This window comes from Nomascus leucogenys, chromosome 4 (genome assembly GCF_006542625.1).
Source record: "Nomascus leucogenys isolate Asia chromosome 4, Asia_NLE_v1, whole genome shotgun sequence".
NCBI classification, from domain to species: Eukaryota; Metazoa; Chordata; class Mammalia; order Primates; family Hylobatidae; genus Nomascus; species Nomascus leucogenys.
Window position 1 is genome coordinate 133,603,263 of NC_044384.1, and position 19,140 is coordinate 133,622,402.

General features: G+C 39.7%; 1 protein-coding gene across 2 annotated transcripts in view; it reads left to right on the plus strand.

The window, feature by feature from the left end:
* ASAH1 (N-acylsphingosine amidohydrolase 1) overlaps positions 1-17,308 on the plus strand; it is a 28,557-nt gene extending 11,249 nt beyond the window's left edge. For both annotated transcript variants that reach the window (XM_003256719.4, XM_003256718.4), the window contains exons 3-14: positions 2,195-2,285; positions 3,766-3,852; positions 6,263-6,341; positions 8,991-9,065; positions 10,597-10,642; positions 11,402-11,546; positions 12,083-12,137; positions 12,332-12,413; positions 14,067-14,198; positions 14,306-14,429; positions 14,876-14,932; positions 16,146-17,308. In XM_003256719.4, coding sequence (XP_003256767.1) covers positions 2,195-2,285; positions 3,766-3,852; positions 6,263-6,341; positions 8,991-9,065; positions 10,597-10,642; positions 11,402-11,546; positions 12,083-12,137; positions 12,332-12,413; positions 14,067-14,198; positions 14,306-14,429; positions 14,876-14,932; positions 16,146-16,235 — 1,063 coding nt within the window. In that variant the 3' untranslated portion in view covers positions 16,236-17,308. The remainder of the gene's footprint in view (positions 1-2,194; positions 2,286-3,765; positions 3,853-6,262; positions 6,342-8,990; positions 9,066-10,596; positions 10,643-11,401; positions 11,547-12,082; positions 12,138-12,331; positions 12,414-14,066; positions 14,199-14,305; positions 14,430-14,875; positions 14,933-16,145) is intronic.
* Positions 17,309-19,140: the final 1,832 nt, after the last annotated feature.

A 19,140-nucleotide genomic window follows, 5' to 3' on the forward strand; every position in this document is an offset into this window, starting at 1 on the left:
CCATCTGAGTCCCATTCAGCATTTCTTTCCCACTGCTCACAGGGTGCCTAGCACCTGCTCTCTTATTTGTATATGTGTGTGTTGTGTCACTTGGACTAGTTTCCATGCCACCTGGGTAGCCATGTGGGTTCAGGCGATGTTGCTGATATTACGAATGGCATGGACATTGCAAACACTAAGTCTCAAAAATGATGAAATGATATTTCTTGTTTGCAGTGAAGTAGGAAGATGAACTGTGATAACTACCGTTGACTGAATACCAATGCTGCTAAGGTTTTTTTTTTATTTTTGCATTTTTCATGTAGTGTCTTCCCTGCTGTCATAAGGTGGATACTCTTGTATTCTTATGGGGAAATTGAGGCGCACAAGTTAAATGCTCGAATGTTTCAGAAAACTAATGAAAGATAAAATGTGCAATTATGGCTAAGCTTTAGTCATTAAAATTTATTTAATTAGTTTATTAGATTAACCAGTTCTCTCGAATTCTGATTAGCGCAGGTTTGATGGTAGAGAGGTTTGTGGGGTCTCATCATCCCCACTTCATTGTAATCCCTTCATTGTCTGTTGTGTTGTGTTCATCCCCTCTCATCGCCTCTCTGAGATCCATGAGCTACCCAAGACTCTAGGCTGGAAAAGAATCAGGAATTTATGGCGCATATAGAGGCATGATTTGGGATTGGTTGGATGTTATGAGGTGAGGAGCAGCTGATTGGAGTTCACAGGGACGACACGCATAGCTCCAACAGGCCACTGAGTTATCTTTGCTACTAGACATAGAAATCTAAATGCACACTTGAAGGGAGAGGGGAGACTAGTAACAGCTGCCCATAATATGGGGAACAATAATTACTTACTGAATTGTGGGACAAAATTTTACATGTGAAATTATGGTCCTTCCGAAATGGAATTAATTTGTTGTGATGAAAAGCTTTTTTCTAGAATATAAGTATTGCAGTATTTCATGTAGATATCAGCTCCTAAGAAAATGGGGAACTTGAAAATGCTTTGAGAAGAACAAAATTCGTTCACTATGATTTTGTTTAAATGTACGTTTCCAAAATTGAGTATGCTTTTCTTTTCTGTCTAAATCACAACCTGAATATCTGCTGGTTAACAGTTTCATAAAACCTCGTATACCAGGGCCCCAAGTTACACAGCATTATTTAGAGAACCAAGTAATTATTTATGACAGTGGAAATATAAATAGAACCACAGTTCATGACTTAGGTAACAACCCATCCCCAGCTATGGACGTAAATCTAGGCAACATTTCTATTTAGGAGACTGGTATCGTTGTGGCACATACCAGAGTCACCCTGCCAGTCTCAGGAGCAGATCAGTGGAACAGATGATGGTTATTTTTAGGCATAGGTTTGTACTGATAAACCACTAAATGGCACACCGTTAAAAGCTATTTCAGTTTAGTAACCAGGGCCAGAAAATAATGCTCCTATAGCAACAAAAATAGTTGTAGGATTCATCCACCAGAAATATGGCCCAGCTCCACTGGTAAGTGACTGGATGTTGCTATATCCTCAGAAATTGCTGCACGTAAGTTAAAGAGTAGGAAGTTGGAGAAAGGATATGACAGAATACAGCTTGGGCTTGGACTTTGTACAGAAAAATGAGAAGAGAAGAGGTATATAGTAGGGAAGATTAGGATGGCTGACAGAATCATGAAGGTTCTTGAAGCTGATCATGGGAAGATAATACATGTTGCCATCTGGGGCTTAAAAGGTGATCTTCCTGAAGCCAACGCTGGAGACAGTGGTTTGGCAATAGTGTTACACTCTGTGAGAGAGAATTCTGAAACTGGAAACCAATTGGAGAATTGTCTAGAGCCTAGACTAAATCTTTGCAGATATTTAGGAGAAAAAAAATGGCAGGTATTTCCCGTCAGTGATAATCAGGTTAGAGCTCTTAAGCCATGGTTGATTTTTTCATAGAAAACCAATTCACATGAACCTTCCCTACTAGATCATTCTATTCCAAGATTTCTGTGACTGCTTGTGATTGTGTTCTCAACCTAGAAGCACTAGGTAGAGAATGAACTTTCTTTCCAAATTTTGGTTTGGGTAACCAAATTCTACACTATTGTTAAGACTATGCCTCTCATATATCCTTATAGATGAATCTAACTGACCCTCACAAAAAACCCTTTCATCATTTCAAGATGATACACCTCTCATTACAGGTACAGAGGTCCAGTTCCATGGTACACCATAAATCTTGATTTACCACCCTACAAAAGATGGCATGAATTGATGGTTGACAAGGCACCAATGGTATGCTATGATGCTTAAATCTTTTATATCTTTATTTTTATTTTTTTATTTTATTTCTTTATTTTTATGTATTTATTGATTTTTTTTTGTTTTGAGACGGAGTCTCACTCTTTCACCCAGGCTGGAATGCAGTGGCACGATCTCAGCTCACCACAACCTCCACCTCCTGGGTTCAAGCAATTCCCCTGCCCCAGCTTCCAGAGTAGCTGGAATTACAGGCACCTGCCACCATGCCGGCTAATTTTTGTATTTTTAGTAGAGACAAGATTTTGCCATGTTGTCCAAGCTGATCTCAAACTTCTGACCTCGAGTGATCCCCCCAACTCAGCCTCCCAAAGTGCTGGGATTATAGGCATGAGCCACCGTGCGCGGCCGTATTTTTTATTTTATTTATTTATTTTCCCCCCAAGGACCGTGAAGATTCTGTATTAAATCTTTTATTTCTAACTTTATTGAATATTATTGTATTTTTAAAAGAACACTTTATGAAAGTACCCAGAGAATAGTTTAAAATTGTGCTTTTGATACCTTTCTGCCATATACATTAAGTGACAGTAGAGGAAAAGAGGTCATTCCTCTGTAGCCTTTGTTCTTTTTTGTAAACTTTACCTTTGTTTCTTTCCCTTTATGTCATCTCCCTTCGTGTAAATAATTAAGAATCAAATTCACTTTAAAGATAAAATTAGACTTACTGTATTAATATATTTATCAAGGCCAGGCACGGTGACTCATGCCTGTAATCAATGCCAGTACTTTCGGAGGCTGAGGCAGGCGGATCACCTGAGGTCAGAAGTTCAAGACCAGCCTGGCCAACGTGGTGAAACCCCTTCTCTATTAAAAATACAAAAACTAGGCCGGGTGCGGTGGCTCATGCCTGTAATCCCAGCACTTTGGGAGGCCAAGGCGGGTGGATCATGAGGTCAGGAGTTCGAGACCAGCCTGGCCAAGATGGTGAAACCCCGTCTTTACAAAAATACAAAAATTAGCCAAGCATGGTGGCACATTCCTGTAGTCCCAGTGACTTGGGAGGCTGAGGGAAGAGAATCGCTTGAACCCGGGAGGCGGAGGTTGCAGTGAGCCGTGATTGTGCCATTGCACTCCAGCCTGGGCGACAAGAGCAAAACTGCATCTTAAAAAAAAAAAAAACATACGAAAATTAGCTGGGCATGGTGATGCACGCTTGTAATCCCAGCTACTTGGGAGGCTGAGGCAGGAGAATCGCTTGAACCCGGGAGGCAGAGATTGCAGTGAGCCAAGATGGTGCTACTGCCCTCCAGCCTGGGTGACAGAGCGAGACTCTGTTTAAAAAAAAAAATATATATATATATATATATAAAATATATATAAAATAGATATATATTATATATATATGTATAAATTGTCAAATAGCACTCTCTTTTAGCTACATATGGGTAAGCCAAAAGGTAATCTTGACAGCATTTCATTATGTCTTTTAGTAAGCATTTTATTTATTTTTCAGCTAAAGGTTATAGTGAATTCTCTGAAGAATATGATAAATACTTTCGTGCCAAGTGGAAAAATTGTGCAAGTGGTGGATGAAAAATTGGTAAGAAATATTATTTCTCACAATAAATGTTAAGCACATACTCATTACACACAGAAATCAGAAAATGCTCTGGTATTTATTTAAAGGCATAATTCAGCAACCTCTTCGCAGGGGCTTGGGCAAATCTGCGTGCATCTAGCTCACTGTCAGAACTTCAGAGGGACTTAAATTTGGGGAATTGGTGATATTAGGGTAACAGCATAGCAAATTATGGTTTCGTAAAAGGGGATGGGACTACATTACGACATTGGTCAAATAAACATATTTCATCTGGGAGTGTGGTATTTCCTTCCCTTTATGTAGTGAGTTCACTATTGAAGACCTGGTTTTTTTTTCTTAAGTATCTCAGGGACATCCAGAGATTTTTTTTTTTCTAGATGTGACCAAATGACATACTCAGCCTGGCCCCATATTCTGCAGAGTTCCTCAGTAGCTCTGACCCTGAAACTTGTTGGGGCTGAGTGTTTCTGTGCAATCACCAAACCATTTCATTTGCATCCTGGTCATGCAGGAAGACTCCATTTCTCAGCCCCGTTTTTGTTTACGCAGAACCAATGAAACACCTAGGGCCTGGCCCCTAGAACTGTTAAAGGGATCCTCATCGCTCTTGATGGCAGATTTTGGGCATTAATGACATTTGGGGTTGGGCAGCTTTTTTTTTTTTTTTTTTTTTTCTGAGACCTCATCTCACCCTGTAGCCCAGGCTGGAGTGCAGTGGCGTGATCATAGCTCACAGCTGCCTTGATCTCCCAGGCTCAAGGGATCCTTCTGCCTCAGCCTCCTGAGTAGCTGGGACTACAGTCACGTGCTGCCACCCACAGCTAATTTTCTGAACTTTTAGTAGAGACGGAGGCTTGCTATGTCACCCAGGCTGGTCTCCCAACTCCTGGGCTCAAGCGATCCTCCCGCCTCAACCTCCCAAAGTGTTCTCCCAAAGTGTTGGGATCATAGGTGTGAACTGCCATGCCCTGCCTGGGTTGGATATTTCTTTGTCATGGGGTGGTCCTGTACATTTCAGGAGGCCTGGCCTGGGGTGGGTATCTCTTTGTTGTGGGGCTGTCCTGTGCATTGCAGGATGTTTAGCAGCGTCGCTGGCCCTTACCCACTGGATGCTGGTAACACCCCCTCAGTTGTGACAGCCAAAAATGTCCCTAGATATTACCGAATCTGCTGTGGTCGAGAATCATTGCCCTAGCGGCTGAGTGCTCTGGGCACATCCTCGCTATAACACTTGTACCTGCCAAGCACCAAACCCATTATCCCTCATGTTCGTGCTCTCGGAGCTTTTGTTTCAGGCTATCCTTTATGTTCATACTTACCGGACTTCCTGAAAACAAAAAATGCTGGCAGGAGCAAAAGAGGATGAGGTCCCCACGTTCCCCATATGCCTTAATCTCCCCTCTACTCTGAATGTTATCGGGGAGGGCAAAATTGCAGAGTGTTTTTGTGCCACGCCTTGGAATCGGACAATACTGGGTTTTAAGGCTGGATCAGTCACGTAATAGCTGTGCGTCCTAGGGAAAGTTTCTTAAGCTATGAAACCTCAGTTTTCTCATCAGGGAGAATAATACTTACTAATACGTATTTCATATGGTGGTGGTAAGGGTTAAATGAGATACTGTGTATAAAGCATAGTGCTTGGATATAGTAAGTGTTTAATAAATACCCATTAAGTCACATTTGTTTGTTAAATGGCTGGAACATTCCACTTGGGCAATGCTTTTAGTTCCTAGGGAAAAAAAAATAATATGTTTACGTGACATTACATATAATTACCAAGTTGGTTAAAAAAATGAGATTCGTGAATTTTAAGCACATTATATCAGCAAAAGGCTGTGAACTTAAGTTGTGATCTAGATGTTAGTAGTTGCCATTGAGAATAAATATATGATGTCCACCACTGAATTTGCTCAATGTCTGTGGTTTGCTAAGAGAATGCAGTTACTTCATCTTAGCTGAAGATCAGCCATTAACCATGACACAAGGCTGTGGATAGAATAGTTCAGGTTTGTCTCTGTGGGGGTGGGAAGGAAATGGTAAGAAGGGTACATGCCAACGGCTAGAGAGTGAATTCGTGCAGAGAAATAAGGAGTGCTTATTATGATGTTTTTGTGGTGTAGGTCAGGTTAGGTCATCCAAGTGGAATTACTCTCGTTCCTGCCTTCTCTTGAGAATGATGGAAAAATAATGCAGGAAAAACAATCTGAGAATCTGATCTCTGTATAGGGGCCCAATATTGAGTATTACATGGAATCTTTTTATAACTATATGATGTAAAAATGCTTTTTTAAAAAATAACTCCTATCACTTACTGTGATAGCAATGTCTAGAACAAATTATATGTCAAAGAACTAGATTTCAAAGGACGCTTTTTAGGTTAAATGCTTTTATTAATATATTTGTTTTCCAGCCTGGCCTACTTGGCAACTTTCCTGGCCCTTTTGAAGAGGAAATGAAGGGTATTGCCGCTGTTACTGATATACCTTTAGGTAAAGTTCACTTGGAAGCTTTAAAAAAAGTGTAATTAAACTCTTACAAATTTCCATTGAGGTGTGATATACATACAGCAGAGTGCACAGGTCTTAGATATACAGCTCAGTGAAGCTTCAGAAATGCATGCATGCATGTAGCCATGACTCAGATCAAGATATGGAAGAGCCCAGCACTCCACAATGCTCCATCATGCCCCTTTGCAGAAAATACTGCCTCCTCCAGTAACCACCATTCTGATGTCACCATAGATTAGTTTTGCCTCTTCGTGAACTTTGTATAAATAGAACTGAACAATACGAACTGTCCTGTGTGATTTCTTGTATTTCATTATGGGTGGTGTGCTATTGTATCAACAGGGTCTTTGGGTCGTTTTCAGATTTGCGATATTAACGATAAAGGAGTTATAAATATTGTAGTACATTGTGGGGGGGGGGCCTATGTACTCATTTTCTGGATATATACCTAGGAAGTGAACTGTTGTGTGGTAGAGTAATTGTGTGTTTAGCCTTGTAGATTCTGCCAGACAGTTTTCCAAAGTGATTACAGCAGTGGACAATCAGCAGAGTATGAGAGTTTCAGTTTTCTCCACTTGATAATTCTCCTCTCGATAGTGTCAGTCTTTTCTTTTTCATTTTTTTGATAGTGTCAATCTTTATTTGAGCCTTTTTGTTAAGTGTCATAGTATCTCATTTTAGTTTTAATTTGCATTTCCTTGATGACTAATGAGATTGAACAGTTTATTGACTTTTTTTTTGGTTTCTTTGTTTCTTTTGGAGAAGGGCTTGTGAAGGTCTTTTGCCCTTTTAAAAATTAGATTGAAGGAATTCTTTACATACTTTGAATATAAGCCCTTTGTCAGATATATGGATTCTGAATATCTGCTCCCAGTCTATGAGTTTCATTTTTATTCTCTTACTGGTGTCTTTTGAACAGAAATTTTTAATTTTACTGAAGTCTAATATCTCAGTCTTCTCTTTTATGAGTATTGCCTTTTGTACCCATGTAAGGAATCTTGGCCTACCCCAAAGTCATATGTATGCTTATATATTTTCTTCTAGATGTTTAATGTTTACTTTTTACATTTAGGCCTATGATCTATTTTGAGTTATTTTTGTATATGCTATGACTTATGGGTCAAGCATCAGGTTTTTCTCATATGGTATATCCAGTTAGTTAAACACCATTCATTCAAAAAGCTATCCTTTCCTCAGCAAATTGCAGTGGTGTCTTTGATATAAATATACAATACATATATGTATATACACACACACACACAGCGTGTATCTGTATATACAATCAGGTGATTGTATATATATTTTTTTGTTTGGGGAATTACTATTACGTTTCATTAACATATTTGTCTTTTTGTCTTCCCTTGTATCAATACTATTTTAACTCAGTTACTAAAGCTTTATAGTAAGTCTTCAAATTAGGTAGTATAATTCTTCCAACTTTGTTTTTCTCAACATTTATTTAAGTTACTGATTTCTCTGAGCAGTATATTTATTTTCAGGGAGAAGGCCTTGCATGTCATTCATTAAAATTATTCTTAGATATTGATGGTTTGGGAAGCTATTTTTTAAATTTCAGTTTAAGCTTTATGGCATGTAACGATAAAGATTTTCCCCACGACCCTAAAAGTTTTATCTTTAAGCTAGCAAAGCACTAGTGTCATTATTTTAAATAGCCAATAGTACCTTCATTTTATAAGAGAGATGATTGAGAATTTGTGAAAATCAGTAGTATTTATCAACAAAAGTGGCTAGTTTTGTGTGCTGCTTCTTTAAAAAAATGATTTAAAAGATAGTCAACATTACTGGAAATGTATACTTGCTGCCTTTATGAAAAGCAAGTCTAATTCCTTTATTATGTAAAGAACTCTAGCAAGTCAATGCCAAATGGAAATACCTTATGGATTAAGAAGAATAACTGATGTATAAGTGGTGTAAATTTATATAATTATTATAAATTATTATAAATTTATAATAAAATAACTAGAATTTCACCAAATTAGAAATTTAATGGCAATAAAATAAACATTGGATTTGGGTGAAAAAAACATGTTGAGCTTAACATGTTAATGTTAAATGGGACAGAAATACAATGTGCTGCCTACCTTTGAATTAAATGCTAAATAGCAGTATTATACATGTTGGGAAAATTTTCAAAAAATAAAATACCCTAGAATGGAGTTTCTTGGCAGCTCTGTACTAATTTTAATAGTTCTTGAATCTCCTTTTTCACCTTAGAAATTTTAGTCACACTTTAAAAATCTGGGCAAAATATATTTCCAGGAAACAGCCAAGAGCCAGATGTATTAAATGATCATATTTACGCTCCTAAAAGAAAATTCAAAATGAAGCATGTTGATAAACATTTTGGAGGTGATGTTGGAGAACAGTTGCAACTTGCCCGGATGTTCAGCTGGCCCAAAGGCTGCCTCCTTGGTGACTTGTTTCATCTTGAGTCTAGAGAGTCCAGGCTGGGGAAGAAAACCACATCTAGCCGGCCGTTCCAGCACAGCCCCACTGGCCAAAGCACACACTCACACAATGAAAACACTTAAACTTTTTCTTAAAACCAATTTTTCTCCCATTGTCATGGTTCTGTACATTAACACAAAATTTTCTTTCCTTTTCTCATAGGAGAGATTATTTCATTCAATATTTTTTATGAATTATTTACCATTTGTACTTCAATAGTAGCAGAAGACAAAAAAGGTAATTGTGCACTGAGGGAGGGTGGGCAGCGTGAAGCACTACATAAAGAAAAATCTTCTAAATAAATGAAATTAGAACTTCTAAAATTTGGGCTTGCTATGTAAATTCTGTGTATTTGCATACAGCTTTTTATTTCTTGGTAAATTTTTGTGATTGTACTGAAAATTCTCCTTATTTTCAGACTACTATACTGCCTATTAAAGTTGATTTCAAACATGCAAAAAACCTGGAAGAAATGTTTCGGGGCTAGAAACATTCTTCTCTTCCTGGTAGTCTACTTATACCCATCCACATGATTTGACGGAAGTGCTTGCAGGAGGTACTTCCTTATCTTCATGTACGTCATGACATCTGTCCTTTTCTTGAGGCCCAGAACACACATTCTCCCATCCTTTCCCAGCCAGGCAGCCCAATGGATACCAGCCTCACTTTCCCGTATTTTTCCTGACTGGTTCCCAGAGTACAAAGCACAGGACAACTTCGCTAACTCACCCTGATCTTCGACCTATACTCTGGATATAAATCTGCCTGTATCTTACCCTTGAGATGTCCTGCTCTAGGGGATGATGCCTGAAGGGAAACATTTGATGAATCACAGTAATTGAGGTTCAGATTTCTGTGTCCTCGTAGAACCATGTGATGGTGAACCAAAACATGACCATTGATTCCTTTTCCCATATTCTTTTTTTTTTTTTTGAGACAGAGTCTCGCTCTGTCGCCCAGGCTGGAGTGCAGTGGCGCAATCTTGGCTCACTGCAAGCTCCGCCTCCCGGGTTCACGCCATTCTCCTGCCTCAGCCTCTCTGGGTAGCTGGGACTACAGGCGCCCACCACCACATCCGGCTAATTTTTTTTGTATTTTTAGTAGAGACGGGGTTTCACCGTGGTCTCGATCTCCTGACCTCGTGATCCGCCTGCCTCGGCCTCCCAAAGTGCTGGGATTACAAGTGTGAGCCACCGCGCCCGGCCCCTTTTCCCACATTCTGATCTTACCTGGAAACCCGTGCTCTCTGATTTGTGGGGTTATCTGGCAGATTGACAGTGACAACAGTCCCATCTGGTGAAGGCTTAGGATATTAGGATGTTTCTTCTTATTGTTTGAAGAAACAGGGTTTTGTGAATGTAAATTAATCAAAATTAGAGGCCAGGCACAGTGGCCTACACTTGTAATCCCAGCACTTTGGGAGGCCAAGGTGGGCGGATCATCTGAGGTTGGGAGTTTAAGACCAGCCTGGCCAACATGGTGAAACCCTGTCTCTGCTAAAAAAAAAAAAAAATACAAAAAAAAAAAACTAGCCAGGTGTGGTCGCACGTGTCTATAATCCCAACTATGTGGAAGGCTGAGGCAGAAGAATTGCTCGAACCTGGGAGGCAAAGGTTGCAGTGAGCTGAGATCGCACCACTGCACTCCAGTCTGGCCAACAGAACGAGACTGTGTCTCAAAAATAAATTAATTAATCAAAATTAATTGTCCAGCTTTGATTTAGAATCTTAACTGGTATTACACATCTCTTCTGTCTACCTTCAAATAGGTCATCTAATACATGGGAGAAACATGGATTTTGGAGTATTTCTTGGGTAAGTAAAGAACACAGGGCCAGGCATGGTGGCTCACGCCTATAATCCCAGCACTTTGGGAGGCTGACGCGGGTGGATCACGAGGTCAGGAGTTCAAGACCAGCCTGGCCAAGATGGTGAAACCCCATCTCTACTAAAAATAGAAAAATTAGCCAGGCATGGTGGTGGGCACCTGTAATCCCGGCTACTCGGGAGCCTGAGGCAGAGAATTGCTTGAACCTGCGAGGCGGAGGTTTAGTGAGCCAATGTCACGCCACTGCACTCCAGCTTGGGATACAGAGCCAGACTCCATCTCAAAAAAAAAAAAAAAAAAAAGAACACAGAACTGTTTTGTTCTGTAGGAAGAGTAGGTTGTATTACATTGATGATAAGTAAGTCCCAAGTCACACCCAAAATGTGATCATAAGTGAAGATAAATGGATTACCGAGTGTTGAGGTAAGAGGGGCACGCTCTTCTATTTTATGTGTCCATCTTGACCTTTCTGAAAAAATAAGAGTGTTGTAATTAGCATTCTATGTTTGGATCTGAGGCTCACTGTTTATAAGCTGTGTGATATTGGGAGAGTTACTCAACTTCTCTGGACCTCAGTTTTATCATTTGGAAAACAGAATAAAGGTACCATATTGTAAAGGTCTTGTTAGGATTGATAGTGGTGACTCGGTAGATAAAGCTCCCAGTGTAATGCCTGGCCCTCATCATCATGTTCATCGTCATTATCACTGTGTTTCTTAAATGTCACTGAAACGTGTCTTTTATAGGTGGAACATAAATAATGATACCTGGGTCATAACTGAGGAGCTAAAACCTTTAACAGTGAATTTGGACTTCCAAAGAAACAACAAAACTGTCTTCAAGGCTTCAAGCTTTGCTGGCTATGTGGGCATGTTAACAGGATTCAAACCAGTAAGGAGTCTGTTGTTATATAATTTTACAGGTAGCTTTTTGTCCTGTTACTGTTATGTAAAAGGTGAAATCTAAGAATATGAGGACCTAAAGAGAATACGAAGCCCCATTTCACCCCCTTGTACTTCGTCACTTCATAGGTATGAGATCCCGTGGTAGAGAAGAGTTGAAAGGAAATGGAGGTTTCTGAGCCTGTTCTGGGATAAACAGCATGTGGCTGGGTGTCAAGGGCTGGGAGTCACAATCTGGGATCTGGTCCTGGGTCTTCCACTCACTTAGGCAAGTCAGGCGTTCATTCTCTGCCCTTCAGTTTCCTGTCCAAAAAGCGTAGCCAGTGATACCCCACCTACTTATCTCACATACGGGAATCAAAAATGCTTTGAACTTTTTAAAAAGCCTTGCATGGTTTTGATTTATTTTTGCCTTCCCCATTACCCAAGCTAGGCCTTTATATCCCACTCAGAAGTACAGTGAGCGACAGGGCCTTAAAGCGCATGGTTGATGTTTCTGACGTCGTTGCTTTGTCTTTTCCTCAGGGACTGTTCAGTCTTACACTGAATGAACGTTTCAGTATAAACGGTGGTTATCTGGGTAAGTAGAGCACTCTCAAGTGAAATGGGAATCTCAGAGCTTTTTTATGAGGAAGGCTGGACTGTGCCTTCTGGTTACATAGTGCAACCTCTTCTGGTTCCTGACTGGTTACATAATCCAGCCTCTTCCGCATCCTGACTGGTTACATAGTATAACCTCTTCCGGTTCCTGACAGTGTGCTGGATCTCTTCCAGGTGTTCTCGAATGGATTTTGGGAAAGAAAGATGCCATGTGGATAGGGTTTCTCACCAGAACAGTTCTGGAAAATAGCACAAGGTAAAGTGTTTCGTTACTTTACTATTAAATATTTATTTTAAATTATGCATATTAAAAAATAAAAATATTTGTCAAGCTCCAGCTTAACAATCCTTTGAGGAACTATTGCAGAATTTCTTAGGTGAACCTCTGACACTCATGTGGAATTATTCATGTTTTCTTTGTGCAGATTGTGTGTTTTACAGCAAATAAATGAATTACTTAAAACGCACTAGGGATACTGACATTATGAAAGGCGCCTATGAATATTTTTGGTGTACAGAAAAAAAATCACCCACACACAAAAGAACAATTGTACAGTAAAATCTTCATTTAAATGGTAGTACAGACCAGGCACAGTGGCTTATGCCTGTAACCTAACAGTTTGGGTGGCTGAGACGGGCAGATGACTTGCACCCAGGGATTTGAGACCAGTCTGAGCAACATGGCGAAACCCTGTCTCTATAAAAAATAGAAAAATTAGCCAGTATGGTGACACGTACCTGTAGTCCCAGCTACTCAGGAGGCTGAGGTGGGAGGATCATCTGAGCCCAAGGAGGTAGAGACTGCAGTGAGCTGGGATGAATCCACTGCACTTCACCCTGGGTGACAGAGTGAGACTCTGTCTTAAAAAAACAAAATAAATAAATACAAAATGTACTACATATTAACCTGTAAGTTATATCTTGCCTTGGTATAGAAATCTTACAATAGCAAAACTGCCTTTCCTTCATTCAGCCTGCACTGCGTCCAAATGACATCAATCCTATTTTTAATACTTCCCAGGGAGTAAGATTTAATGTTAGTAGTGTTCTTTGATAACCCACTTCAATTTTTAATAGTCCTAATTTTCAAAAGGTTTACTTTCTATTCTCTAGGTCCTATATACTGTGATATTATTTCCCTTTGTTCTGTTGTTGAGTGAAAGGCATGGACAGTAAGGGTGGAAGATGATCTCGAGGTCACTTTGTTTCTCCTTCAGATTAGAGGGGCTTCCTGAGATTCCCACTTGCCATCTCAGTGTTCACCGTACAGGGTCAGGGATTGCTTTTCCCAGAGGTATTGCTCACCATCCTTTTTTAAAAAACACATTGTGGCTGGCCGTGGTGGCTCATGCCTGTAATCCCAGCACTTTGGGAGGCGAAGGGAAGAGTATCGCTTGTGCCCAGGAGTTGGAGACCAGCCTGGGCAACAGAGTGAGACCCCATCTCTAAAAATAAAAATAAATAACACATTCCTTAGATACTTGTTTTCCTTTAGTTTCTACAGAGCTAAACATTTCCATTCTAAGTCATCTAAAAATGTTTCCCACCATCATCCTCAGCAAACTAACACAGGAACAGAAAACCAAACACTGCATGTTCTCACTGGTAAGTGAGAGTTGAACAATGAAAACACATGAACACAGGGAGGGGAACATCACACACCAGGGCCTGTCGGGGGGTGGGGTGAAAGGGGAGGGAGAGCATTAGGACAAACACTTAATGTATGTAGGGCTTGAAACCTAGATGATGGGTTGATGGGTGCGGTGAACCACCATGGTACATGTATACCTATGTAACAAACCCGTACGTTCAGCACATGTATCCCAGAACTTAAAGTAAAATTTAAAAATACAGTTATTTACTAAAATACAAAAAAGTTTCATTTTTCTTTTTAAATGTTTCTATATAGTTATGAAGAAGCCAAGAATATATTGACCAAGACCAAGATATTGGCCCCAGCCTACTTTATCCTGGGAGGCAACCAGTCTGGGGAAGGTTGTGTGATTACACGAGACAGAAAGGAATCATTGGATGTATATGAGTAAGTAGGTTTGTTAAAGCAAAAGAAGTAGAAACAAAAGCGTACACTGATATACTTTGAGTGTTAAGGCATGTAGCCTAAGAGGGAATCTCTCTTTTTGTATCTAGACTCGATGCTAAGCAGGGTAGATGGTATGTGGTGCAAACAAATTATGACCGTTGGAAACATCCCTTCTTTCTTGATGATCGCAGAACGCCTGCAAAGATGTGTCTGAACCGCACCACCCAAGAGGTACCTTTGCAGGGTCATCTTTAGAAAGAAACTGTTGCCATGAAAGATTCTCTTGGTTCTGGCATTTTTCTTTGGCCTTCAAGTAATTTATAAACCTCCTGTTTTTCATAGTATCTCTAGCCACTCTCCACTGATTTTTTTTTTTTTTTTTTAACTTAAAGAGCAAAATTGTGCTGTACTTTCCCTTTCTGGTTCTAATGCTGTATACCACTCTGAAGTTGAATAACAAACAGGCAAGAATTTAAAAAGGGGAAGGAGAGAGAGGAAAGTAATCCGTTAAAACTGTTACCTGTGTTTGTAACAGTGACTCCCACGGAAACTCCACTGCGGGGATGGAGGGGAGGTTGATTAAAGAATGTCTTGGTTTCTAGTGATCCATGTGTGTAGATAAGGCTATTGGCTTCTGTATTTAACTTACTGAATAAAACTGTTTGCTTGTGTTTTAGAATATCTCATTTGAAACCATGTATGATGTCCTGTCAACAAAACCTGTCCTCAACAAGGTATTTTAAATGTTATGTGTATATTTGCCTTTTAGGGAAAGAATTTGGCCCTATGTTTTATCTTTCTCTGTTATCTTTGATCAGTTTGAGCACAGAAGTTATGTTCAGCTTAGGACTGATTTTTTATTAAAAAATGTTTTTGTGTGGCTAAAACTGTATTTTGGAATACAAGAAAGAAATTGATCACTGAGGCTTGGTAGGTCAGAGTATTGTTTATAGCTGTATTTACATGGCATTTGAATTAAGTCTAGCATTTTACTCTTACTGGTATCTATTAAAAATCTCACACTATATAACTAACACCTAAATGTCAACAAAACAAAGCCTGAAGTCCATTTTCAGACGGAGCTCTGTGTCTTGGTGGGTTAGGGTTTCCCTTAAACTTCACTACATCTGTTTATCTTTTCCCTGCACTATAGATTTTAAAACATGCAAAAAGTTTCCTAATCATCCCACCACTCGCTAACAATCATTCCCTGAACGTTCTGAATATGCCCCCCTAATTATCCCATTTGTTCCTTCTTTTCTTGGTCCTTCTCCACAGCTCTCCCTAAAGTAAACACGCCACCTTTACTCTGCCGGGACAAATCCCTCTGGCCTTTAGCATCCAGGTCATCCTGGCTCTCACAGGAAGCCCGCCTTCAGTTCACAGGCCCTGCCATACTTGCGTTTTGCCTGTACCATCTTTGAGCAAGTCACAATCTCGTGACTTGTGTTTGGGTGTGTGCCTTGTGATCTGGGTGCCCGCAGTTTCCCCCACTGTACTGGAAATGCTTTAAGGATAGGGATAGCCAAAGCTCTACGGTTTTTACTCCATAGGACACCGGCAGGCCTCCCAGGACTGCCAGCTGTGTGTGGAGGGTTAAGGCAGTCTTAAAGCATTGAGGGGGAAGCAATGTGCTGTCAGGGATAAGCTCCTGTAAGGAGTTGGAGATTCTTTCCTGAGCCTATGTATGTTCATGACCTGAAACAGTGATCCTGTTGAAGTTGTTTGCTTTAATTATTTGATGAGACTATAGCTAATTTTGTATGATTATACTATACTAATATAAATATATACATTATATAACATGCTTTGCATATATTAACATAATTATATTATTTAATATTAAATAACTTCTAAAGCAAATTCTACAAGTATAGAAATGCTAATATATATCAGAACATCTCTGAATTGAAAACGTCCTTAAAGTAAAAATAACTTTTCTTTCAGCTGACCACATTCACAACGTTGATAGATGTTACCAAAGGTCAATTCGAAACTTACCTGCGGGACTGCCCTGACCCTTGTATAGGTTGGTGAGCACACGCCTAGCCTACAGAATGCAGCCTCTGAGACATGAAGACACCATCTCCATGTGACCGAATACTGCAGCTGTCTGACCTTCCAAAGACTAAGACTTGGGGCAGCTTCTCTTTGGGTCACAAGCTTGTCTTCCTCCATCTGTTGACAATTGACAAGACTTTTTTTTTTTCCCCCTTTCCCCTTTTTTCTTATTTACAGATAACTTCTTTAGGGGAGGTAAAACAATCATCTAGAATTCATTGAGTTTTGTTTCAGTTTGACCTTTGGGGATCTGGTGGGCAGTTGAACCATGGTGAGCCCCACCTCCATAGAATCAATGGAGATTCAGCGTGGGTATTGAATCCAGCACATCTGTGTGAGTAACGGAACGGTAAACACTCCACATTCTTCAGTTTTTCACTTTTACCTACATATTTGTCTGTTTTTCTATATAACAGCCTTTTCCCTCTGGTTCTAACTACTGTTAAAATTAATATACCATTATCTTTGCTGTTATTGACAGTGATATAATTTTATTACGTATGATTAGAGGGATGAGACAGACACTCACCTGTATGTTTCTTTTAATGGGCCCTTGCCTCTAAATGGCACTTTTGGGGATTCAAGAAGTAATGAGTATGCAAGGCAGTCTTTTATACAATAATTGAAGTGTTCCCTTTTTCATGATTACTCTACCTCCAAGTAACCCTAAGGAAGTTGGTAACTTAAAAAACTGCATCCCAGGTTCTGTGAATTTAGTAAACGAACAAGTCAAAGACTTGTGGAAAATAGGAAGTGAACGCATATTTTAAATTCTTTTAAGTAGCATTCATGTAATAAACAGGTTTTTAGTTTGTTCTTCAGATGCACATGTAGTTTTAAAGAAATTTTAGTAGTTACTAAAATTATGTTACTTTATTTTTCAGAAATCAAACTAGTTATGAAAAGTACTAATAGAACTTGTTAACCTTTCCAACCTTCACGATTAACTGAAATGTCTGCCATTTATGCAAGACCATGTGTCCACTTCATTTTGTATAATCACAGTTGTGTTCCTGACATTTAATAAACAGTCATTGGAAAGAGTGCCAGTCAGCAGTCATGCACGCTGATTGGGTGTGTACATCTGTGTTGGTTTGGAGGTGGGGGGTTATTATCAAGAAATACAAGCTGAACATCGTATCTGAATTAAATAACAAGGGTTATGTAAGTGGGTTATTAAATATGACTAAACGGTCACAATCTTACTCTTACATGACTAATACCACCTCTTAACCAGATACTATCAACCCAGTTTGCAGGTGTTTAAAGGCAGTTTTTCCCCCAGACAGGAGGTGCTTCCACAAAACTTTAGTGATTCCACGATTACTTTAGTGAAACAAGAGGAATGATAAGAGGATTTATATTAAAATAGGATTCCATTAATGAAAAAAAAAAACTTTACTCAGATTTTCTACCTCTTATAAAAATGAAGTCAGGTAAACTTGATGTATTTTTTTGTTAATGTAATAACCTTTGATATGCCTGATAATAAAGAGGCGAGATGCCAATTGTTTCAGACCGATTTCTCAGGAGTAAATCAAAGTTTACAAGAAATAACAGGTATTAAGGTTTTAGGAAGTAATTGTTTAGTGGTAAAGCAGTTTTAAAATAGGATATACGGGGATGAGCCTATTTATGTAACACTTTATACATGTACTTATGCATAACTAGATACACATCTAGAATATCAAAAGATGACTGGGAGGATATTAACCACAATGCTGACTTAATTCCTTCTGGATAATGGCAAGTGCTATTTTAATTTTGAGAGGACAAAGCTTAGTAGCCATTGGACATTAATGAGACTCTATTTTTAGAAATACTATAAAAAAATAAGGTCCAGGTTGGAGCCAAACCATGGGCTATATCTAATCTCCCTGCCAAGGTTTTGGGAGTTTGATATTGAAGGGAAGGCTAAATCCTACCTGTATTCCTTCACACATCGAGCTCCTCAGTCACTCATCTTAGTTAGAGCTCCTGCTTATCCATTTATGTACCAGGCCATGTGATTGATAACATGCTTGACCTAGATTACCTCCGCAGGAAACACCGGTATCACTTGTAATCACACTTGCCAACCATGGAACAAAGGGTAACTTGCTGAAAGTTGCATTAACAGAAGGGCTTAGAGCCAGGGTTTCAGCCGGGTCTGTCCAACTCCTGTGCTCTTATGACACCCGAATTCTTAATTTTACAAGTAGGATTGAGAAACAGCTCTGTCCTGTGAGACCCACACTTCTGCTGCCATGGACAAGACCACCGTGCTGAGCCTGGACACCACTGTGTCACTGCCTTCTACTTGTTTTGTGTCAATTATTAATGTTCCCACAGGGATCAGAAACCCTTTGGTGTTAGGAGCTAACAGGTCACTTGTTTTTGACTACCCTGAGTCTGAATCGTGCTCAGCTTGTGGGGAATGCATTAAGAGCCCCTCAGTCTTTCTGTGGCTGTGACCCCAGGAGTACATGAAAAATATGAATAGTTTGGAAATTTATGAAAAGTCACTATAAAATCTCACATAGTCATTATTGAAGTTAGTCTCACAAAGTGAGGGATAGTTTTTGTTTCTTGGTGACAATTTACAAAATACTTGCCAGCTTAGCATCACATGACAGATGTGGCCAGCAGGCTCTAGACCATACCGAGCTGCATGCCGGCCCCGTCTACAAGCCTGGGGAAGCGTGGCTGGGCTCCTCAACCTTCACAACTTGCGGAGGTTGCTCAGCTCACATGAAAATCAGTCCTCTCTTTTTCCCTAGGGCACTCCCTCCCTGTTATGTTGATAAAGTGGGTTTCCCAGCCAGGTGGCACTGGTGTGTGTTGGGCCATTCTCTGTGGCGGTTCTGGACATCTTCAAGGATGCTTGTCTAGGCAGAGGACA